This window comes from Vidua chalybeata, chromosome Z (assembly GCF_026979565.1).
Source record: "Vidua chalybeata isolate OUT-0048 chromosome Z, bVidCha1 merged haplotype, whole genome shotgun sequence".
Classification (NCBI taxonomy): domain Eukaryota; kingdom Metazoa; phylum Chordata; class Aves; order Passeriformes; family Viduidae; genus Vidua; species Vidua chalybeata.
Window position 1 is genome coordinate 57,057,943 of NC_071570.1, and position 24,999 is coordinate 57,082,941.

General features: G+C 38.6%; 1 protein-coding gene across 4 annotated transcripts in view; it reads right to left on the minus strand.

Moving 5' to 3' along the window:
- TNFAIP8 (TNF alpha induced protein 8) overlaps nucleotides 1–24,999 on the minus strand; it is a 55,936-nt gene that overhangs the window by 18,890 nt on the left and 12,047 nt on the right. The window contains exon 1 of one of the 4 annotated variants that reach the window (XM_053932726.1): nucleotides 14,515–14,547. The exons of 1 other annotated variant lie outside the window; for it this stretch is intronic. In XM_053932726.1, the coding sequence (XP_053788701.1) occupies nucleotide 14,515 (1 nt within the window). In that variant the 5' untranslated portion in view covers nucleotides 14,516–14,547. Of the gene's footprint in view, nucleotides 1–1,427; nucleotides 1,530–1,666; nucleotides 1,714–14,514; nucleotides 14,548–24,999 lie in introns of those variants that run through there. 2 more of the 4 variants (XM_053932727.1, XM_053932724.1) reach the window with 2 other exon arrangements.

Below are 24,999 nucleotides of genomic sequence, written 5' to 3' on the forward strand. Positions count from 1 at the left end.
AATCCTGGCACCTCAAATTGTTTATGAAGAAATGCAAAGAAAGCCAAATCTATTTAAGAAACAGTCATCTAAGAAGGTAAGACATTTCTTCAAACAATAAAATTTGCATTTCAAATACAGCCAGCTTTGTAAAACTGTCTGGAGCTTCCTGTATGAAACCAGATGATCTTTCCTGCTATGGCATTCAAGCAGATCTCTCCTGCTGTAAAACTGAGGGAGAATGTTCACATATTCTCTTTTTCAAACTTTCAAAAGAGAAATAATTTTTACAGTTCTCCTTTTCAATAAATCTGTCCTACAGAATCTTCTTGGAAAAAAAGAAAAAAAGGGAAAAAAGATAAGCTGCCTTTTGGTTCAGCTGTTCATTTGACAAGAAGAAAAATACAAAGATTATTCTTATCAAAACAGAGGCTATTGGGCTCCATTACCTACCAGGTTCTACCAGCATTATTAGTATTAATTCTGATTCAGTGCAAGGACAGCTTTTTGCAAATCAACAAAATCCTCTTTTAAGCAAGTCAACAGATGCCCCTGGTAATGTTATATTCAAGTGAAGGAAGTTGCACAGACTCTGAGGGGAAAACCACCTGAAACATTCTGAAAAGTTCTTGTTTTCACCAAATACAAAATGCTTAGGTCGCCTGACTGCTTTTCTGTTAGGGCTTTTAAAGTTGTTTTTCTCAGCCATACTAGATCTCTGTATGTTTGAGTCCCCCTAATGACTTTGTGTAACCATGAAACATCAATTCTATTCTAAGAAATCCAGCATAAAACTCCACCACTGCCCTCATCTATATAAATGCTCTTTTGTGTATAGGCACTTTCAGGAAATTGCCCTCCTCCTCCCCCGCTTGTTCCCCACTGTCCGAATCGCTCTCACACCACCGCCCCCCCCCCCCCATCAACACCAGGGAATAATTGTATTTTTGTTGGAGCGCTTCCAGCCGCTCCACACGTTCCAGTCCAGGAGCAGCAGCACACTGTAGCTTTGGCACGCTCCTCTGTTTTAACACGCACACATACGAACACTCATCCACAAGGAACTAAGTGGCATCAACCTTATTCCCAAAATAATGACCTTTCACTTCTCCCCATGCAACTTCCTCTTTTGCTGAAAAAGTGCTTCCAAATTAAAGAAATTTTCCTCTTTCGACATTTGACTACCAGTGTTTTGAAACAGTTTCTTACATTTATCTGTACTCTGCGTGTGAGTAAATTACCGTTGCCGAGACAGATACCCCTGGGATGCCAACACTTCGGTCACTTCATATCCTGCAAAATCGCCAGGACTTCCAACACTTTTGCAAGGCCTTTTCCCCTCCCCTTTGAATACCCGAAAGCTGAAGAGAGCACAAACTCTCCTCCATGCTCAGAGAAGCAGCGTGCGTATTTCCTCTCCTGCGAAAATAAACAGTTAAGAACCGTACCTTCTTTAGGTTCATCGGCTTCTGAGCTCATGGTGTCAGGCAAGGCTCTGGGGACCAGATTAACGCTGACGTGCGCGCTGAGATGCAGCCGCAAGTCAACTTCTCTCCCTCTCTCTCTCAGAATGGGAAAAAAAAAAGAAAGAAAAAAAAAAAAAAAAAAGAGAGAGAGAGAGAAAGAGAGAGAGAGAGAGAGAGAGGGTTGGGGTTTTAAGGGGAAAAGTCTACGAATCACAACTAACCTACTTGAAAAGGATCCCGCCCCTTCAGCTGCGCACAGTGTTTGTCGGAAAAGAAAAAGCACCTTCACACAAACCCCGATTTTACTCGCAAGCTGTTGCCGTTTCTGAATCTTATTCTCCCCAGTCTGTAGGAAGGGTGGAGTTTTCACTTGTTGCAGCTTGCCAACGTGGTATGAGAAAGCAAGAAGGAGAGGCCAAAAAAGCCCTGAGTGCAAAGCAGCGTCTGATTGCCATGACTGACAATCACACTGGGGCTCCCTTAACTTGCAGGAAAATCTATTTTAGATCGTTTTGGTTTTAAGCCTAAATTGTACATTTCAACACTGTTTGCTATCTGGAATTACTTCTGCAGCCTTCGTAATTACACTGACTAATTCTGGATGACTTAATAGGTGCTTAAAGATGAGAAGTAGCAACCTTCTTTCAGGCAGTTACGCAAAATAGTTTTCTTTCACTCATGCTCAGTGCACGGTGCCATCTACCCTGAGACTAGCATTTCACCTTACATTCTACGAAAAACTACCTGGATTCTTTGTGTTATAGTTACCCCACATCCCAGAAAAGATTGATGTTTTTAACTACTACACAATACAGTTTTACAGCAAGAGATCAGGGGTCTTTAGCAGCCACATTCCAGTTTGCAATGCGTCGCACATGCCTAGAGTGCAAAATCAGGGGAATTAACTTGGAAGCCAGTTCTCAGTTAGCACAGCCTCCAGTAAAATCATTGTCCTAGGGAACCTTCTTTCCCTACTTACTCATTTAATGGATTTTTAGCACAGTGAACAGGAGAAAACCTCGCTGGAAACGACTGCTCTGACAAAGGAGAGGTGTGGTCCCTCAAGTGAAAGCCTGATGGCACTGCCAGCTCCAACGTGCCATCAAATTCCCACCTACCCCTCTGTCTCACAGGGTTAAATGTGTGGGCCTGAAGGGCTGTCAGGGTCTCCCGGAGGTAACATCATTAACAGCTATTGACAGTTAGCAAATGTCTTACTGGAGTCAAGTAGAAATAAGTGTATTTGTATTTCATGGTGAAGTCAGAAAGAGCCAAAGCTGCTAGCTGCTCTGCACTGAGGTACAGAGGAGAAAAACCCAAACTGTTCAGATTGTAACATTCCCTTATACTCGTTAAGGCTTAAACACTCACAAAGTTGTGAAGACCAGATATAGGTAGAATGGTCTTGTAAATAACAGATACAGTATGAATTCTTTACCTACAGCAAATCTGTTCCATGGACTGGCATAAATAACACTTCAGAATGTTAGCACTTTTATCCTATTTGCAGTTATTTTATTGCAAGGACTGTCCTTTGCATGTACTCTTCCCACACCTAGGAAAGACAGATTTCATTTTATTTAAAGGCTTTGGTGACACTGCCAATTTCTTGTTTTGCAATACACACATATAACTCCATGGTTTCCTTAAGGTTACTTAAGAAGCTGTCTTCTGCAGGCCTTATCATCTCCTGTGGTGTACAACGCTGCATTCTTGAAAGCGCAGAAAATGAAATTGAATATTACCCTAACTACATCACTGGAGTAGCTAAAGAAGCCACATTTTCAAAATAAAAAAAAGGAAAAAAATTAAAAGTACTAGTTAAGGGTAGTTAGGAGATTAAAACCAATCAAAAAACTTCACACAGAATAGACAAGGAACAGGAAGAAACATAAGGTTAGTCCAGAAGAACTGCAATAGTCTCTGGGATCCATTAATCAAAGGAAGTGTTGTAGAGAAATAGGAATATAAGCCAGCATCAAGATCCCTGCATGATCAGATGTACATATTAGATGGATACCTTTTGTTATTTTAGATGACAGACAGACAGGTAATAAGACTTACGATTAAATGTCAGCAAGTTCTGGAAATCATGATTTCTCAAATCTCTCAGAAACTTTATACCTCACTGGATAGATAATGAAGATACGGTGATTTTATTTAGTTTCTTCCATACAAAATCAAAATCACATCTCCTCATGCTGTCTGGTTACTGCTGCATACAGGATCTCAATTCAGACTCGAGAAACTGGTTTTTCTTTCACTTTGGTTGTTAGGCTTCTTAAAAATACACGCACTGGCTGAAAAGACTCTAACCTGGCCAAAGACTGGTTAGGTATGTAATTTTCTGCTCTCAGGTCAAGCAGGAACTTGTACTGGCATACAACAATGGGACATTATCACCTTTTCCAGAGTCTGCACCTGAAGAGGGTCCCATGGAGAGCCAGCTGGCCAGAGTAATGACACTCAAACCAATATGGCTAGATGTCATCCTCCTTTATTGTCTAATTTATCCATATTTTATACCTTATTGCCTTACATAATACAATAGCTAATTAACATTCATTGGCTAATGTAATATAATTACATATACAAGTCACTTACTGATTGGCTGTTATACTACAAGTGTCTGATCAGGTTATAGTACATGACAGTTTTCAGCATCCAGCATTGGCTATTGTATTTGTACAAAGCTTATTGTCTTCTCAAGGATGTCCTAAATACTTCTAAAATAACTAAAGCATCTCTGTAATCTGCAGGCCTGGGTTGTCCAGTTCCTGCAAAGAAATACCATCAGGGATATCATGCCCTTGTTCCATGAGAAATTCCTCTGCATGCACCTAATCAACTTTAATTATTGTCCTTAGAAAGACAGCAACAGTAATAGAATGAGGCAGGTTAAAATTAAGCAGAGTCTGTGAAAAACACTGGAGCCCAGGTAATAGATGACACTACATCTACAGGGAAGTGACATTTATGAAAGTATCCAGATTGATCTGGATCCCATGGTGAGTAAAAAGCCTGGAAACCCCAAAAAGTTCCTCTTTAAAAGTAAACTGTGCCTGTGATTTGGAATAGGAATGACAAAAAAAGAATTACAAAAATTCCAGAAATATAATTAGTAGGCGCAGCTAAATTTAATAGGACAGGTTGTCTTACAGAAAAGTACCTTCCTACAATGAAGGCCTAAAACTCACCACACACTTGGAGAGACACTGTTGTGGAGAGAAGGCCAGAATTCCTACAGGAAAATGAATTAATCTGTGTGCAACACCAGGAAAAAAAAAAAAAAAGGGCTGACATATTTCAGTGGCTAAAAGCCTGAAAGCTTCAAAGCTGGGTAAGACAGGGTCCTTTCCACCCTTCTCTGCTGAAAAAAAACAACCAACTTTTGGTTTTACTTTGCAAAAAAAAAATTAGCTAGTTTGGGTTTGGCTTGGCTTTTAACTCATCATCTGTAAATTGTCTTGACTTCTGCTAAACCCTAAGGGAGGGTCACCACAGCAAAAGCAGACTAGAGCCAAGCCCTGGCTTACTACAGTAGTACATGGGGAATTGTGAAGGGATGGGTCAGCACATACCCCATCCAGCTCAAAACCCTGCTTATGTTTTGTGTCACAATCCATTCTGAGACAGCTCTCTTTACACGAGGATTTGTCCATTAGATACAGAAGTTGCAAATACAGTGATGCATTTTTAAAGTATATAACAGAAATAATAGGCATCTTATCAGAAAAAAATTAAAAAGTGCTAAAATTGCTGTCAAGACTACTCTGAAATGCCAAAAAAGACTATAATATTTTGTTTCATAAAAAAAAGAGGAAGCAGCACCACTACCAGAAAAGTATCACCAAGAAGCTTTCAAAAGGAGGCAGCTGCCACGGAAGCAAGACTAAATCCTCTACTGTGAGAAAAAAACCCTGTACAACTCTAGAACAGTTCTAGAAAGAAGGATGTGGTAATGTCCACAACTCTTCAGACTTTACACATTCATGGGATTTTTAAATAAAAACCCAAACTTCCCCATATTTTGTTAACATAATTAAAGTTGTCTGGTGAATATCTTCTGCTCTTCCAGAATGTCACATTCAATGAATTGCAAACATTTAAACAATAAAAAATAAGATCTATGCCCAACTACAATCCCCTGACACAGATGATAGTCACCAGTCCTTTTCCCTAAGTCACTGTCTCTTTTACTGACTGTAACTTACTGAATTACTTGAAGCCACATGACAGACCTTGATAGCAGCTGAGATCTGGATTTCCCACCATACTCCCAATTGTGAGGAAAAGGTGTACAAGTAAACACTGCATGTGATATGGAATAGGAGGGGCAAAACAAAGAATGAAAAAAACTCTAAAAATAGAATCAGTAGACACAACAACATTTTGTAGGGCAGATTTTCTTACAGAAAACCAAAGTAACTTCCTACAATGAAGGGCTTAAACCCCACCACACATATGGACAGATAATGCTGCAGAGGGCAGGCCAGAATTCCTAGAGGAAAAATACACGGAAAACTTTTGCCATTTCTCCTTTTAGCTGCAATAAGCTGTTGTACCTATTTCTGACATTAGAAGTTTGGGTTAACAGATTTTCAGCTTCTGAGGCTCTTCAATGTGTGTGGATATATGATTCAAGTTTTCAAACAGGATAAGGAGAACATTGGATACTATCCTGAATCACTCACATATATTAATTTTTTTTATGTATACAATTTTCAAAATGTACTGGGAAATTATGTGCCACAGTATAATGCATTTCACTAATTCTCAGGAGTTTTGAATTTTTCTCGAACTAATGTTCTGAGAGGGAACAAGATGTAAGATTGTTATGTGTAAGTCTAAAACCTTCCAAGCAGAAAAAAGGGTATCATCTCTGGTCTGCTGTAGGATACATGTAGGGAATCTCCAAACATGCTGATCTCTCATAAGGGCTAACACAGTATCTCAGGAAAAAAAAAAACATATAAATAATGTTGTTTTTTTCCTCATAGAAATAAGAGGAAACTTGTTAAATTCAAGTCTGGAAGCCACTCTGAGATATCAATAGGAAATTAACAACTGCTTCTGCAAGTCATACCTTAATAACTTGCCGATTTTCCCTGAAAAACCTTTTTGTAGAAGTTACTGATTGAGTAAGCAGGCAAAGACAGCACAGAGGCTTGCCCTTGACTTGCTCCTTTCCTGCATCCCTTCCAGTACCACTACAACCTTTTCCTCAGGCAGTCAGATCATAATTGCACTGAGTTTCAAGATGCACAGATTTATAAAACAGGAAATATTTTTGTTTTCTAGCACTTCTCTATAAGTTCAGACTGGTGGGTGAGCTCTCAGAACACTTAGATCTTGCAGCACAAAAGCAGGATCTGCTGCCTCTTCCAGCACTGTCGATGTCCTCTCCCAGGATGCAGAAATCCACCTGCCAAGCTCTCAGGTGCCCAAGGGTGCAGCGCTGACCTGCAGTCTGTGCCCTCTGCTGATGCCACACAAGGGCATGAGGCTGCATGCAGACATTGTGTGTTCAGGATGGGGCATGGGGAGGGTGTGGAGAGAGTGGTACAGTCACAGAAAAAAAAGTGAAGTTTCAGCTTTATTGCTGAAACAAAGAATTGTATTATGCCCACTTTATCTAAGTTGTTCTGCTTTCAGTTACACACTTAAACAGTTGCAAGCAGACCAAGCAAACCAGGCAAACCAAGAAGTTTATTTTAAAGTTATTTCCTAACACAGAGGAAAAGCAACACCATCTGTAGCTGTATTACTTCTACTATTGCAAAAGAAAGTGCAATATGCACTGTCCGTGAGGTGTGAGCACAGCAAAACCAAATTCCAGCTCTTACGCAATTTAATTATTTTGGACTTGAGTAAAAAAAAAAAAATTATCTTGATTAGCTGTGTGATTTTAATAGCACTGTTTATATAGCTCTGTAGATAAGAATGTTAGGTACAATACCCTATCTGTTGCTGTAACCAGACTTTACTACTGTTTTATTTTCTACCAGAAACAAGACATACTTCAAGATAACCTAGACCGTGCGTAGTTTATGAATAATGTAAAAAATACTGTTTTCAGCAATATTCAGGGATTCCATATAACAGCACAACTCTAACATCTCAGTTACATATGATGCAGAATTTTAAACCAATTTTTCTATATGCACATAAACTATCAGGTAGTTTTTATCTTAGGAAAATTCAGCCCACTGAAAGACAGAGAAACAAAATAAATAAAAAATTAGCAGGTTGAGCTGTAATCCAGATCTGAAACATATATGTACTCCTGGGTTTGGTCTGATCGTTGCTGCTTGTTATTCCTTAAATCATTATTTCCCCCTTTGCCCAGCGGACTTCAGATGCATGCAGATGGTCTGGTTTCAGCACTTGCTGGAACATTCACAATACCCCCACCTGTTGGGGAAACCCATGAATGATACTCTAGCGCGTGCTTCTACCATGTGGTTAATAAATTATAGAAGTTAACAACTATAAGTTAACAAATTATAAAAACATGTCATTGTCACCTGATAATTTTACTAGGAGATCACTCAATGGCATTTGCACCATGCTTTGCATCCAGCACTTCATTCTATTCTTCTCCTCACCCCCCATGCTGCCCTCCTTTCCTTTTTCTAGACCTTCCTGTTAAAACATCTGTTCTCCTGCTATTGGTGGTCTGAGGGCTGTCCATACTTTCATTTCCAAAAGATAAAAGCAAAATATGACAATTCTGGTGCTGAATGAACCCACACCACACTGTTGGTGTGGCCCTTCAGAGTGAGCAAAATCTAGGGCTTCACCACAAACTAAGATGTATAAAAGTGTGTCTGAAGACCTCCTTTTGACAATGAATCAGCCAAATGAGCAGCAGTATGGGGTAACAAAGGAATTCACAACAAGCCTACCAAGTGAGGGATCGGAAAAAGCAGCATGATGGGTGACAGATCCTGGATTCCATATGGATGCAGTTAAACTTCCCCAATAGACAGTCCTCATCCCAGCTCTTCTCCCCAGTAGAAAATGTAGAGGGCAGGAAGATACATGCACAAAAGGCTCCATAAAGTTGAATCTGCTTTATATTGAACATAATTTTGCTACAACATTTGACAGTCCCATCTCTGCAATACCCATGACCACATTTATAAATACTCAGAGCTGACAGCACAAAAAGACAACATGATAGTAACCACCCTGCAAACTGTCAAGACAACATGCAGTGTGCATCTTCCAAACTGCTGTTCTTGACACAAACATGCTGGTATTTTAAGCTTCCAAATAGTGACAACAGTTGTTTTTAAGCTATTATGGACTCTACTCAAAAGCTCCTGTGGTTAAAAGATGAGTAAACTCCTTCAGTTAGCCTCAAAATGAAGCTTTCTTCTTAAATTTTAGCTGCATCTCTCATTAACTGTTGGATTATCAGTCTCAGCACAGGCCTGATGGGATGGTGGCCTAGACTGATCCCTACCTTTCAACCTCACAATAATCATTATTTGTTACAGAACAGCACATTACCAGGGTACAAGACTCTAAGCTCAGAAAGAGTTTCACTGGTGTATCTTTTTTCTTTCAAGATCAGTCTGAAAATTCCCACACAAAACAACACTGTATCTTCTGAGATGTGAATTCTGATGTAATTCTGATTTCTTGTCTGTACATATCATGTTGCCAAAACCCACTAATAATAAGTGGTCTTATTGTAGTCACACAGATATTGTGCACTGAGAGTAGCTAACTTATCCAGAAGTTAGCAGCTAGTGAAGACAAGTTTTCAGTGCATAAACAAGCATAAAACAATTTCTCAAGAGTGAACATATCAAATAACATTCAATGGCTTGGTTGTTATTGCCATGGCTTAGCCCCAGCTGGCAACTGATCCCCACAACGCCATTTGCTCATTCCTACCTGAGGGCAGAGGAGAGAACTGGAAGGTCAAAAGTGAGAAAACTCATGGGTTGAGATACAGACAGTTTAATAGGCAAAGCAAAAGCTGCACACACAAAGCAAAGCAGAACAATGCACCACTTCCCATGGGCAGGGAGGTAGGTGTTCAGCCATCTCCAAGACAGCTGGGTAACAGTGGTTGGGAAGTAACAGGTAACAGTGTCTTGGGAAGGCAGATGTTATTGCTCTGAATATCCCTCTCTTCCCTCCTCTTCCCCCAGCTTTATATGCAGAGCCCAACACCATATGGTCTGAAATATCCCTCTGGTCAGTTTGGGCCAGTTGTCAAGTTATGTCCTGTCCCAACTTCTTGTGCAGCCCTGAACCACTTGCTGGTGGGGTGGGTGAGGAGCTGAAGAGGCCTTGGCTCTGTGCAAGTAGTAAGGAAAATACCCCTGTACTTTCCAGCAGAAATCCAAAACACTGCCCCATACTAAGTACTGTGAAGAGAATTAACTCTACCACAGCCAAAACCAGCAGAGCTATCCACAAAGAGGAGGTATCACAGTAACAGGCCCCAGCTAGGGTAATAATTGGTATAGACTCTATGTATTTATAGAAGGTTGATGAGTTTCTTCTATTAAGAAACTTATTGGTTTTTTATATCCTAGTTTGCTACAGGTGGACTTACTTGGTTTTTTACTTAAAATATTATCACCATTGGCTAATTAAGAAACCACCCTTTGGTAAATAAATTTTTGTAACACATTTTACATGTTCACAATACCAGGTGTAGCAAGTTAAGATAAGAATTGTTTCTTATTCTTTTCTCTGATCTCCTTACAGCCTTTCTCAGAATGATGTATTCTGGGAAAGCTGTATTTCTCTCTGTGGCCAGAGAGCTGCTGCCACAAGGAGATAATCAGTGACAGTTGCTGGTGGTTTGGGAATTTCATACAGGTTGTGGTGGAAGTTAAAAAGGGCCTTTTTGAGGGCCTTGTACAAAATCATGCAACATGTACTGACACTGGCTTATAGCATTGTTTCTTCAAATAGTAAATATTTCACTCACTATTTTCACTTTTTAAAGTGAACTTTTTTAAGGTCTTGTAACAGGACCACACACAAACTGCTCCTGCCAACAGTGCTATGCCAAGCAAAGAGCAGCACTGGAGAAAATGTGACCTGCATGAACGGAGGTAGGAAAATGCAATTATCTGGTCTGGTGAAGAGTACAGCAGATCAGAGCTAGTTCTGTAGTTTGGTCACACAGGAAAATAAGCTTCCCAGCAGTAGTTTATGGTATAATTCTTATGAGATATTTGCGTTACTATATGATGTTGCAGCCTTTGCAAAAATAAAAGCAAGGTCTAAGAAATCTGAGGGCAGAGCACCAAAAACATAGATTTGAAAAAATCCCTGCACTGTAAACAGAAATCACACCACAATGTCACAGTTTCCCCAGACAAATAGAGGGAGTCAGTGTGCTACAGAACCTGCTGACAGCACCACCACAGGCCATGAGAAGAGACACTACACCAGATCTGCTCTCAGAAAGACAGAAGTGGTATTGCTGGATGCCTGTGCATCAAAACACAGTGCTACAACAATTTTAGTTGAAAAGGGATATCAATTACAATCAGAAAATCTAGTATCACATAGCTAAAACTCAAAAAGAGCTCAAAACCAAGGTGCCTGAACTAGTGCTAAATACAGTACATTTTAAACAGTGCCACTGGAGTGTATGGCAAATAATGGCTTTTTTTTTTTTTTTAAGCTGAAAGAACCGGAAACTGAAAATTATCTTAAAAAAAGGAAAGTCTCTGTTCATATAAAAGTGGTGTACATGTGGGAAAACACATGTGTCTCAGTTTGGGAGGACTGTGTCCAAGTATTTTGCTAATGCGTACAATCAAACTATGCCCTTTTTCTCCAATACATCAAAGATATTAATATGCAAACAGTTAAAACACCACTTACATATCAAATGAAGATCTTATCTAGAAAAATTCAAATTAAAAAACCTTTAAAAATACCTATTGAATAATCTCCTTTTAGTACAAATTCAATTAAGAGATTAAAAGAGAGATTTAAATGGATATTAAACCTAAGCAGGGTTTGCTCTTTAAAATTGAGTTTAGCTATAGTTCACATTCACAAACCAGATGTACCTAATTATATAGTATTCCTTCAAATAACCATATTGATTCCTGCTTGTTCCAAATTGGCTTTAAATCAGTTTATTATTTGCATAAAGCTTAGACTGAAGCGTGAAGAATCTAGAGGAACACTTGCAAGAGCTGGTTTTTTGGGTTTTTTTTTTGGGTTTTTTTTGGTTTTTTTTCCCCAAAATATTAACTATGTTGAACAAGTGCTGGAATTTCAATACCTAAAGAAACTCAGGAATTCATAATTCATGGAAGTCTTTCAGCACTTGCTTTCTCTAGTTTTCATAACTAAGTCATACTTGAGAAAACAGCGCTTCAAACCGGTCTAAGTGAGAGTGTCTGTCTACCAGAGCATCACCATCTCCCTCTTCTTCCTCTCCATGTACCATGCCAGCATAGGCATGTGGTGTCCTTTTACAGGATACATATAGCTAACCTTTAATTTTTTTTTTTTCTTTTTGGCTGGGAGAATTTAAACCACAAGTAGACCTCCTTTTTTTTTTTTGCAGCTAAAATTAAGTATTTGTCTCAAAAAGAAGGTCTTGGATGATTTCTAATCTAGTTATAACCACTGAAAATCCATACCTTGCTCATTTTTCCTTCTATTAAGCAAGCTTACGTTAGTGAGCAATGTTCATGCAAATTTCACATGTAAACTCTGGTTAGCATTTGACATTGCATTAAAAATTCAGTATTGGACTTCTACTGATTGCTCTCAGATCCAATTAAAAAAAAAACAAACCAACAAAACACATCAGAATTTTGCTGGACTCCAAATGAAGCATGTCTAACTTCTCAACAATTTTATCCACTTTACAGGAAACTCATACTTCAGCCCTTAGAATGCTTTAGCAACAATAACAACAGAATTTGCACTCTGGTGCTCAGTCAAACTGTATACCACTTCAAAGGGTTATTGCAAGACTTTCAGGAACTATTTCAAGTATTCAGTTTCAAAAAAAAAAAAAAAAAAGTGGATAACAAGATCTGAACAAGACTTCTTACTCTTGTTGCTCAATATCTTGTTTACAGAAAGCTGAATTATGGCACATACTTAAGATGATTTACTTGTTCAGGCAGATGGTCTGTCAGGGCTGTGCTTCTGCAATTCTTCCAAAAAGCTTAGGACTTTTAAGTGTTTCCAAAATCTGAAAAATCTGAGACTCAGTACGGACAATAGCTACTATCTTTGTCCACTAGAAAATAAATGGGACAAGAGAAAGAACAAAGACTGCCACTGACTCTGCACACAAGGAATGTGGCACTTGGATCAGAAATCTCATGTAACAAACTTCTGAGAGTTGCACTGAAGTCAGGTCTCTTAGACCCACTGCCCCCCTCTGTGCATCCCACATCCATCTCACTTGGACATGTCAGTGATTGATGTAGGTCATGGAGCATTTGCTAGTGGTTTTGGCCAATGCCACGAGGTGGCAACAGCACCCTGATTAAAAAAGAGCAGGGATTCTTGAATGAGTTTTGCTCATCTAGGGAACAGAGCAGGAAAGCACTGGCTAAAATTTCAAGCAAGAGGCTTCCCATAAGCCCTGCAATAGCATTTTATACTGCAACACACAGAAAGGCTGCAGTTGTGTTTTGTACATGCTGGTATGGCAAATCTGAAGAACTAAATGTTTCTGAAGCAGTGGACATCACCTGAAATCCCTTGGCAAAAACCAGGTAGCAGTACAAAATACCTATCATTTTTTCCCAATCCAAAACTCAGATTAATTTGAAAAAAACTTAGTTGCATCTAGAGGATAGCTACAGTACCATGGCAATATAGCACATGATCTAGTGGTAACAGCTTGGCTCCATGAATTTGAAACCACACTAATATTTGAAGTATCACTTCAAAGTATGGATACAATTGTGCTACTCATGAGGCTCACTCCTTGCTCCCAGCTTCTGTCTGCAATGACTTAGTTCAGACCTGCTCTGCCCTCTATGTTTTTCCCTTCCCTATCCTGCCTTTCCAGAAATGGGATAGTGTAACCTTCTCTTTTTTTCCATTGGAGGGGATGTGTTGTGTTACCTGTAACTCAAGTTCCCAGCTGCAAAATCAGTGCCAGCATTTCCTCTTATAAGACATGCAGGATTTGTTTTGCATGCAGAAGTGGTGGATTATCGGGGGGCACAGTGTTGAATTAAAATGCCCATCAAAAACCAGGAATGCCATGTATAAAGATTGCACATGTAACGTCAACTAGGTCTGAAAAACATCCCCAAGTATTAAGCTTTTCTTCATCTTACCTCCATGAAAAGACACTGTCTCATTAATTTTGTAAGAATTCAGATATTCAAAAGATGTTTTTCTTTTGAAAATTAAGAGCAACTCAAATGGTGGCAAAAGTATAAAGGATGTATAAAGGACGTATAAAGGATGGCATATCTAAAATTAGGTAATAGTTGTTGTTTCTCTGTCCACTGTAAGACTGCAGTTATCTGGGGCATTCCCCTTCAATATTTCTTACTATGCAGCTAATTTATAGTAACAGAGATGCCATCAGAAAAATTAGGATATTCTAGTTTAATCAGTGTTGGGTAGAGGCAATTGCCTACCATGTTTTTAGATGGGTATGAAAACAAAAATTACTAAATCTCTCTTTTCTATTTCCTGGCTGCCTTAGAGCATTTAATCCTAAATGTATGGCAAATGCATTTGAATTTCTTATGAAAAAAGATTAAGCAGGGACTGCCACCACTTAAAACATTCCCTTTACTCAAAACAATGCTAAGCAAATAAGATTTTCCCCAAAATCTTGATCTGTATTTTAAACCAATGTAGAGTTATCAAGTTCTTCATCTCTGTAAGTGAAATTGAAAAAGCAAATCTCCATTACCCAAGACCAGAAATGACACGCTTGTCTTAACTGTGAAACTAAGAGAATAGTACTAAGGAACACATTAACTGAAAGCACTAAAATAGCATCTGTTTAGCACAAAGCTCATATGTTCCCTTGGCTATATAGCTGTTCCATTCAAACCAGATTTTTATAACCAAACACTCTTACTTGATCTCAATGCAGTTGTCTGTGTGTAGAAAACAGTAGCAAGTCCAGTTGATGAATAGAAAAGCAGAGATGAAATGTGGCATTATGAGGCCAGGCTACAAATATATTTGACTCAAAGCTAATGCAATGCCTTCCCAAAACAGATAATTTCAACATCCACATAACATAGCTTGTTTTTAACGTCAGGAAAAAGCCAGCAGGAACCTACCTGACAGTAAACAGTGAGCATGTTTGGGCAACATAATACTAAGGCCATCATGTTTCCCCATTTCCCCGAGAGTTTGCTTTCATAATCTTCTGTGGTTTTTACTCCACAGTTTATACTGTAAATGCAGACTGACCTTCAAGCTTGTGAGCAATTCTTGACAGCTCTTCAATAGTCACTGCACAAATAATCTAATTTCTTTTCAAAATTTCTCTGGAATTTAAACACAGCAGACTCCATATATAGATACCTGGAAATCTAGAAGTAAGTATATCAGTCTATCAAACAACGTGAATCAGGGGTTAAGAAGTGAAAACCCTGCAAAAATCATAGGCATGACGAAATAAAAACAAGAGCAGTCTTGGCCCTAATGACTGCAAGAAAGAAACAAAAATTCCAATTTGTCATAGTGGGTTTCTAATATTTATTCCAATATTTATCAGAAATAGGTGAAATGCAAACATTTAATAGTGAATGAATGGGCAAATACTGGAAAAAAAATTGACTACTACACCAAAATATGCAAGTATTTAAGACAAATAAAGAAATATATCTAAATATGAAACATCAAGAAAATGAATGTCATTTTAAAAAAAAAATTACTACTCAAAACTGGTATTTTGTGATGACTGATGATAAACATTGTAACTTTGTCTTAGATTTGTGAACTTGATACATTTTTTTATTTCTCTAGTTTTTAAGAAGCATGCAAGTACATTCATAAAATGTTGCATTTTAAACTCATAAGGTGTAACAAATGTCAGCAGCCCCTGTATAGCTCTGGGCAACAAAGATTCTGCAGAGCCTTCCCTGACCACGGACACATGGAGCAGCTCAGGGTATGCACTGTCTATTTCTTCCAGATCCTATGAAATGTGGTATCTATGAACATCTATCCTTTGCACATGAATGCCAACTCTTTCTCTTAAATGTAGATGTAAAATTCTTCACAGAACTAGATGTACACAGGGCCAATGTGACAACAACAACCAGAAAACACTCAGTTAATCATGTTTGTGCAACAAAGATCTGAAAGAAAGTAACATATTTGATGACCACAGAGATTTATGCTCATCTTATCTGATCTCCAATTCAAATCTACTTATGCCTTCTCACCAATTGGTTTCTAAATGAAATCAAAGCTGAACAGGGTTAGAAATGTTTGACATTGGCAGAGACTTGAAGTAAGAAAAATTTTTTATCACCTTGAAGCTCTTTCTAACATCATTATATAAATAAATGAACAAATCTCACAGATTATATTTACTCCAAATTCATGTATTAACAGTCTCCATTCACAGAAAGGACTTGTTTCAGAGGTCCAGGACATTAAATTTTTGGGGGACACAGGTACTACCTTTCCTCTCTCCAGACAGGAACTAGGACTTCATGCATGTCAGCTTCTACTATCACCAGGAAGTCCTTGCCCAGCCTACTGGTGGTTGTGAATTCCATGTAAACTGATCAGCTCTTTTTGAGGGTGCTGACGTCTGATCCAGGGTGTGTGCTGAAGTCCCGTGGTGAATAAGACAGCAGTTCTTTCCTCCCCAAATTTTTTATGGCAAAACCCTCATGTATAAAGCTACAGATTTTCCATTTCACATACTATGGGTTTCATAGAGTAAAAACACTGTAACTACAAATGTCTGCTCTAAAATTGGCTGCACAGGTAAGTTAATTTTTCACAGATGGTTTATACTAAAACTCAAACTAGATATAAATGTTATTTTGACTAAACAAGACAAATGAAACTGAATCTTTTGCATCTCAGCAGAACTACCAACCCCAACAAATAAATAGCATCTGTTTATGCACTGAACCAGAGATAAGCTGTTGATCAAAGAGTCTGATAAACCTCCAGGGAAGGAAAATGGTTAGCAACATTATGAAAGATAAAGTCCAGGTAGTGACAAAAACCATCCACAGTTAACATCTGTGAAGGTACCCATAAGCCTCCTTTTTAACTGTATTTGTGATACCTCATAGTCTCTTAAAATGAAATACGTATTTCTATTTTTATATACGTGATTACTAGTGATTACAACGTTTTTGGGGACCAGTTTCATTACAAAAATTAAGTAATTTAGTTTTAGGCCAAACACTTGAATATATTCAGCACCCCATCACAACCCTGTGCTATCATTCTGGTCTGCATAAACCTTGATTTACTATAAAATAAGACAGCAGTATTAAACAACTCCCCACCTGGTTGGCTGTTCAGAAATAGTCCTAAAACATGCACACTTCATCCATAAAACCAAGTGCTTTCAAATGCCACTCTGCTGTATTCCTAAATGTTTATGTTATCAGTAACCAATTTCTTGGTTGACAGAGATACTGTCTACTCACATTATAACTAAGCATGACTGGAACTGCAGGGGCAGACGTGCTCACGTTTCCTCCCTCTAGGAGGACACAAGTAGCTGGATCATGCTGCTGCACTCTTGGTTTCTTCACAATCTTTAAATATCAAAATCAGTTGACAGCACTCAGGCAGAACGACAGAGGACAGTGAATACAGATATGGAATGCATCTGGAGTTATCTGTAGTTATCAATAAATAGCCCTCACATCTCCTTCAGGTAAGTGCTCATTCATGCTCCCAGCCTTCTACTCCAGAGGAAAAAGGTTGCTCAGGGCTGCAGCCTTGAAAGACTCTTTAGCAAAATACATCAATGCCTATTTGAGGCCTGTCTAAGGTGCCCCATGAAACACTATCCCTGAAAACAAGAAAATACCAAGGAACTCAACTGAGGCCTGACAGGAAGTCATGGGGTGGCATGTGTTGGCTACCCCTGTGTTTAAAACTGACAAGCAAATCTCATGAGGCTGAGAGACCCCCACATTAATGAGGCTAAAACCAACTAGCTGATAAGGGTAAGCACTGGGGAAGGGAAGCTGTCCCAGCATTCCCAGGACTTCTGAGTATTTCTGTATATGAGGCAGAAATACTCAGTAGGAACTCGTACCTCAGACTGAGAAGGGGAGAAGGCACCCAGTTGTGGTGCTAGGAATCCATGGGCTCAGAAACTGAAAAGCCATTACTTATTATAGTCAAAAAGAAAGGTAAAGCTTAGGAGTACTTATTTCAAGTCCTTTTTTTTTCAACTTTTGTGCTGGGTCTCTCACTAGTAGCCCAGATGTTTAACGAAACTGAGTTGTCTTGTAAGACAACCTCCCAAAAGTCATTGTCTTCCCTACGAAGGATAAAGATCTCGCTGTTCTGTTTATGTGATACATTATGATTGCTAACTGTCAACACTGAAGCATGACAGTTGTTCTTTCAGTTTGGAAAACACTAGACATCCCTCCACACTGCATGGAGCTGCTGTGCAGGGGTACACAGAAATGCTGTGCTGAGGAAAGCAGCTTCAACATAATCCTAATCTGGATGGGTCAATCCTCTACAAAACTTTGTCTTGCCTTGCAGCATCCAAAAAGAATTCAGAATTCTCAGAACATCAATCCCAGCTTTTGTCAGGGACTTCTGATGCCCTGCATCATTTTATGGAGAACATGGCATGAGATACTATGTCAGCTGATGACATCACACACTCCACTATATCAAAAACATGAGGAGGGATGTTCATCATGATATAGCTGCAACTAAATGGAAATTTTACAATCTGTGTCCAAATGCAGAGCAGAAGAAGGAAGAAACCACATCCTTTCTGGCAGGAGTCCAAAGATGTGGTGGTGAGATGCAGTTGGAGGCAAAGACATAAAGACAGTCTCTATAAGCAACAGCACTGCTTCCTTTTGTGAATATATATGGACGAGTACAACTGGTCATAACATTAAATAAGAGATGCAGTGTTTGCTAAATTCTGGCTTAGTTTCTTTCAAAGACAGTACAGAAAATGAAGGGGAACTCCTCAAGGGCACAGTTCTATCTTCACTGTTGTGACTCCAGCACCTCTTGTAGGGAAAATTCAAAGCACGGTGATCTTCTGGAATAGTATTGGAGTCAGCTTAAATATTGTAATACTAGACAAAAGTTATTTGAAATACTTATGGACTAGCACTTAATAATTTGTTTTAATTTACAGTAGTTAAGGGATATAAAAATAGGAGTTATCTGTTTATATTGTACAAGTAAATCTGAAATTAGAAAAAAGTTAGATTAATTTATAAGGCAATCAAAATATCTATTTTTGTTCTTTTATGTCAATGAAAAAAATAAATCCCTAAACAATCTACTCTTCAAGCATCTCTTAAAGAAGCTGGGAAAAATCCTGAACAGTAAAATCATACATTTATGTCTCCAGCACTCTGGTTCAGCAGATAATTAAATACAAATGTAATAGGGAAGAAAACCACAGCATCTTGGCTTCTGTGAATTGTCCTGTTTTGTTGAAATACCTCTGTCACAATAAATGCTATTTTAAATCACCTTTTGTACTGTGGATTTTAGAGAAGCAAAGAACTACAGCAAAAACTCAGTATTCAGTCTAGTCAGCTTAAGAAATACTATCATTTTAGCTTTCCCATGTATTTTGAAAAGGGGACTGAAGATCAGGATTTAAGACTACCAGCTTTCATCCCTTAGTTAATATTTCAAGTATGTTGAACAATCTCAGTCCTTCCTTCACATGTACTGACTGAATTTCCACTTGTACTGAAAAGCTACACAGAAACAATTAAACAACTGCTAAGGAAGAATATTTTTTAAAACTCTGTATGTTTGCTAGTAGAAACACAAAAATACTTTGACATGCACATGTATGTCAGCTACAAATGTATTTAGTCAGATGTTTATGGAGCAAAGGATTTTCTAATACACAACAGCCAAGGCAAACGTGTGTGGCTTGCAGATGCTATGTCGGCCCTTCTCATATATATCCTGCAATGCAAACCTGCCACTGCTGACCCTGAGAGACACATATTCATAAGAGTTAACTACAAAATTCTTCATTAGATACACCAATATAAATGGCTAAGATTAATGGAAAAAACCTTCAGTGTCTTCTATCTTTTGTTTTCCATACATCCATTGTATTTAGGCACTGCTGGGTCAAATTCCCCTGCACTGCAGGGTAAATCTCTCACTTCACTGTGACAAGTGGCACAATAAATGCCACACACTACAGTGGCCCAACATACATGTAATGGATCATAAGCCTTCATGAAAGGCAGTTTATTCAGGTATACAAGTTAATGCTTGAGAAACAAAGCTAAGTTCTATCAAGTACTGAATGCTCAAAACCCCCCCATACTTCAAAAACTGACATAAAGAGGATGAAACACCCTTCCTAAAAATATCTCAGAATCCACACTACAGAATTCTCACAAAATTCTTATACGCAGATGATGATGATGATGATATGGATTTAAAGCTGAATAATTTACATCTGTAATTTAGGAAAACTTCAAAATAGCAAACAATAAGGGGAATGTGAGAGGTAAATAAGTGATCTGACCAACTATTACTGCCTCTTGGTTTACAGCAGCACTCCATGTAATGGCATGCTTTTTAAAGAGAGAGTAAAGAAATTGAAACGTTATTCAGAAATGGCTATATCAAAAGGAGGTCACATGAAAACAACCTATATTTTCCAATTCAGACATCATATAAAAAACCCATATATATACATATATATATATATATAGTGAACAACAGGTGACTATTAATGCCTAATTGGACAGCAGATTTGCTAAAGGAAAAATTATAGCATGGAGTTCTGGAAGGGGGAAATATCAGACTAAAAGAAGCTTTTTTCTACAATTTGGGTAAGCCTGAATCTTTCCATGTATCTAAAAAAAACCTGCAGAAACAAAACTTGGCTCAAAAGAACGTGGGCATTTGTGAAATGTCTCCCACAAAGCTGAGAGGTGTCCTGAACAGAGAAAGACAAAACACACGGGAAAAAAGGAATAAATCGGGGTAGGGTTTCAGTGAGATGATACACAGACCAGTGTACCTAAGCACAAAGTCAGACTGAGACACTTTTATGAACACAAACTTTTAAGCATTGCCTCCAAATGAAGTGGCTGCACAATTCCCAACCCTCAGACATGTTACATCCAGTCTGTCCCTTCCTTTCACCCATTCTGAGAGCTCCCTGTGGTAGCAAAAGCATCTGTTTAGCTACACAACACATAAGATTGAAAAACTAATTCACAAAAAAGACTGCTGGGGGGAAAATAAAAAAGTCTTACTGATCTCATGATTGAGTTCCTCATTCTGACGAACATGAACGTTTCTGCTGACACAAGGAAGGAAACAATACAAGCATGGGAACAGGACAGCATGACATTTTTGGCAACAGAAGGGCTGTGAAATCAGTGCCAACTGACTTGAATCGTTCAGCAGAGAGGATATCATCCACTGGAAACAAAAGGAAAAGGTCCTGTGCCACAAGATCATGAGCAATCAACCAATCTGTCACTATTCTGAAAAAGATAAGACAACAATGGTGAGACACACAAGACACTCATCTCCATATAAAGGATGATACAGACACTTGGTATGTGGCTAAACAATAAAGCACAGCTTCAACTCTTCTACAGAAACTCACTAAAGTTATAAAATGTGTGGGCTTAAGGATCTCTTGCTTTTTATCCTGTACCCAAAGTCATGCATCATAATCCTTTAACCATTTAGAGACCACATAGGTCAAAAAATTGTTCTCGTCATATCTTTCCTTTTCTGAGACTGAAAATTTATTAGCTCACTGTATTTCCTTCAGTTATGCAGCCCTTTACTGCATATACTGGTGTATATCTGTCATGCATAAATCTGTGCTACTTGATTACACAGAGGGTCCTGCATTTGAAACAACACTCACACAACACACTTTTAAAAAAGTACTTCCGTTGTGTATTTCTCAGCCCAATTTCCCATTACCTTCAGTCAGGCATTACACACATTTTGTAACAGGGGACATTAGCAGCTCTCAAACCCTTTTCCTAGATGCACCACATTTGTTTCTCTCTATCCACCCTTCACCTAACCTGACAGATTTTGACCATTTCAAGACCCAAGTTCAGGCTACCATGATAACGTCCCCAGGATGGATGTCATTGTATCAGACTTGCCTGTCAGCATTGGTGGTTGATTCCATTTATTTCATCAACCACCTCTTTCATTGCATGGCACACAATTCGCATGGTGGAGAAGATAACTCCAAAACCACTCCCAAAATGCTCCCAGCACAATATTCACCCTACAGTTTCCTTTGAGGCTCACATACCCACAATCTCAACACCTACTGGTGCTTGAAATGCTGCATGCCTCATACAAACATCACTGAGCTTCTCTCCTTCTGGGTATTTATCTTATTAAACTGAGCTTTCTTCATCCTCAGGTCAACTCTAGATGAGCAGCTACCTCAGTAGTGTGTGCTGAGAGCAGTGCTTAACCTTCACCTGAAACAAGGATAACTTCAAGTTACCAGGGTTTTTCCACCCTGGCTCTTAAAACCTCTAATGGCTGAATCCTGACAATGTTTGCTAAGGAATTGTACAGTTTCTCACATGCAGAAAGTGAAGGAACCGAACCCACCACATCTCCTTCTGCTTCAGTTACCACTTCACAGCTTTAATTGTGTACCAGGACCTCACCAGGTCCTCCCAGGACCTTACAGCCCCACATGCCCTTGAGCTCCAAAAGTGTCTGCTACACCATCACAAACACTGCTCAGAGCAGCTGTCACAGCTAAGCGTGAAGAAAAACATCTTTCCACAGGTTTGCTAATAATATGCGTAAGAAACTGCTAGTAATGCAGCCACATAGCCTGCTTGTTGATGACTAGTCTTAGAACCTTAAAATCATTCAGATTGTAAAAGATCAATGAACCCAACCTTCTTCCAAGCTGTACCAGAAATGCTGCCACAATACCAGAGTTAATGCCAGTGTGCATCTATGCCTGTGGCAGCATAAAAACGCTTGGCAGAGGAGTCCACCTGTCTCTCTCCAGCAAGAACAGAAGAGAAATACCATGAACAGTGATTCCAGCAGAGACTCCACCTAGAGATGTTATTTATGGCAGATGTGTATGTATGTATGCAAAGAAAATCATGTACTTGTCTGCACTGTTCAGGAAAGCAGGATTCAAACCAGGGGAATTGCAAAGGAGGAATGTAGCAGTCAAGGGAAGGGAATGCACAGCAGGCAGAAGAGTTTGATATATTTCCTCTTTCAACCAGCATGCTCATCAGAGAAGACCTCAGGCTATGAAAATATCCAGGGTCTGAATAGCAGGTAATGGAAAGAATTATTTTAACTCACAAGATGATATGAAAACATGCGAGAACAGACCAGCCACAAGACAAGTAAAACTGTACTGGAAGCCTCCAACACTGGAGCAAATCCCCCAGCAACCTCTGTAAAGAGTGAAAGTGCCTGTGCAGAGTTAAAATTAGGTTCAACCACAACATGAGATGCAAATGCTTGCTATATGGGCACCTGTGATTCAGAAGGCAGGCTTTTTCCAGCTATTTTTTCTAAAGCACAACCACCATCTTTGGCCTAATTAAATTGGTATGAGTGCACACAGGACCCGGACAAAAGCTATAAAGCTCTTTCTTACAAACCTTATCTTATCAAAAAGAATTAGGGGATGTCTTAATTAAAGGTAAAAATTCCATCAAGTGATTTCATGCTACCAGCATAAACATTTGCAAAAAATACTTAGTGATTGTCCCCAGGTTATAAGAGGTGAAACACCAGAAAAGATTTTCTAAGAGTCAAAGTCAATACCATTCAATATTAATTGAAGAATAGCAGTGAAATTTAGGTCCAGAAACATTAAAATTGTACAGTCAGCAAAACCAGGAAATTGCCTGTAATGAGTTTGATTCTGATTAATTTGATATTATGAATATAATTTTAAGTTAAATTTCTTTAAATCCATTTTCCTACTCAAAACAAAGAATCATTTAGCAAAGTCATAGACACTTCTCACCTCCTGCCATGTTAAAAATTATTTTAAAAGGCTTAAAATATCATATATTTAGTTTCTTTCAGGAAAGAAGCTTGAGAAGTGAGGGGTTTTTTTATAGTACTTATTTGGAAAACAGTGGAAGACAAGAATTTGAATGAAAGCAGCTGATGACTGCAGCATGAGAGTTGGTTTCAGTCTGTGACTGAAAAGGCTTTTGCTGGTTTTAACATGCACCCTCTGAAGCAGTCTTTCAACAGCTCCAGTTTCCTGGCTTCCAGACTTCTTTCCAATAAGGAAAGAAGTATCAGTCACTGAGGGACTGGTCTCCTTGCACAGTCTCTACAACAAATACATTCATTACTTTGCAAGTGGGCTAACACAGCTGCACATCCTGGAATGTGGTTGCAACTCGTCATCTTTACCAGCAAGTAATGTTAGCAAAATTCAATGCTTTTGAAACAGCAACAACAACAAACATCTTATCCAAAGGACACTCTAAAATTTCCTTATTATATGGCTATTGACAAGGTACAATTTATTACAGCTATCTGGTACTTGATGTGTAGTTAACACAAGGAGGTGCTCTAATGCTATTCTGAGATAGTGCTAGAATTCCATTCTAAGCTACACAAATAAGTTTTCAGCAGAGCAACAAATTTCCATAATTTTACCTCTGAAAAACAGGTTCCCAATCTGCATATGCTACCCAAGCAAGCATGTAAGGGCTGAAAGTGCTCGCTTCCCATAGCTGACAAACAAAACAGGGGTTCTCACAAGACAGAAGAGGTGCATTTTCTTTACACATAAACAGAAATTATACGGGAAAAAAAAACCCACAAAACACCAAAATAAATAATACTCATAAAAATACAGAAACAATCAAAAAATATATTTTCTGAATGTAGCAGAGAAAAAACGCAGTTCCTCTAAAGATGCAGTACCCTGTACTAAACTACTTTTTTTATTATCTCTATAGATGACACATTTCTATGTTAATCATCTAGAAATCTGATGGAGATTTCATTTTTTTCCAGAAATTCTTAAAAACTTTCATGACACCAGAATTATCTGGAAGTTTCATAGCTAAATGTTACATTAATTAAGCTTCATGCAAACACTGAATTCTGTTGCATTAGCTAAGAACATCTCTTTTCGGAAATGCGACTCTTTCAGTTGCAGGTCATTTTAACAGGGAAAAATCACAAATATAATAAAATATTTCTTGAAACTTCTAACTGTGAGGGAGTCAAAGCCATGGAAGCTGTCACCTAGCACAGATACATAGGTACTTTCACTGTTCTCACTCTACTAGTCTTTCCTAGAGGATTAAGGCCATGCATTGTTTTTCATAACATTAGGGCAAATTTTCCCTGAAAAGAATAGACTGGAAGAACA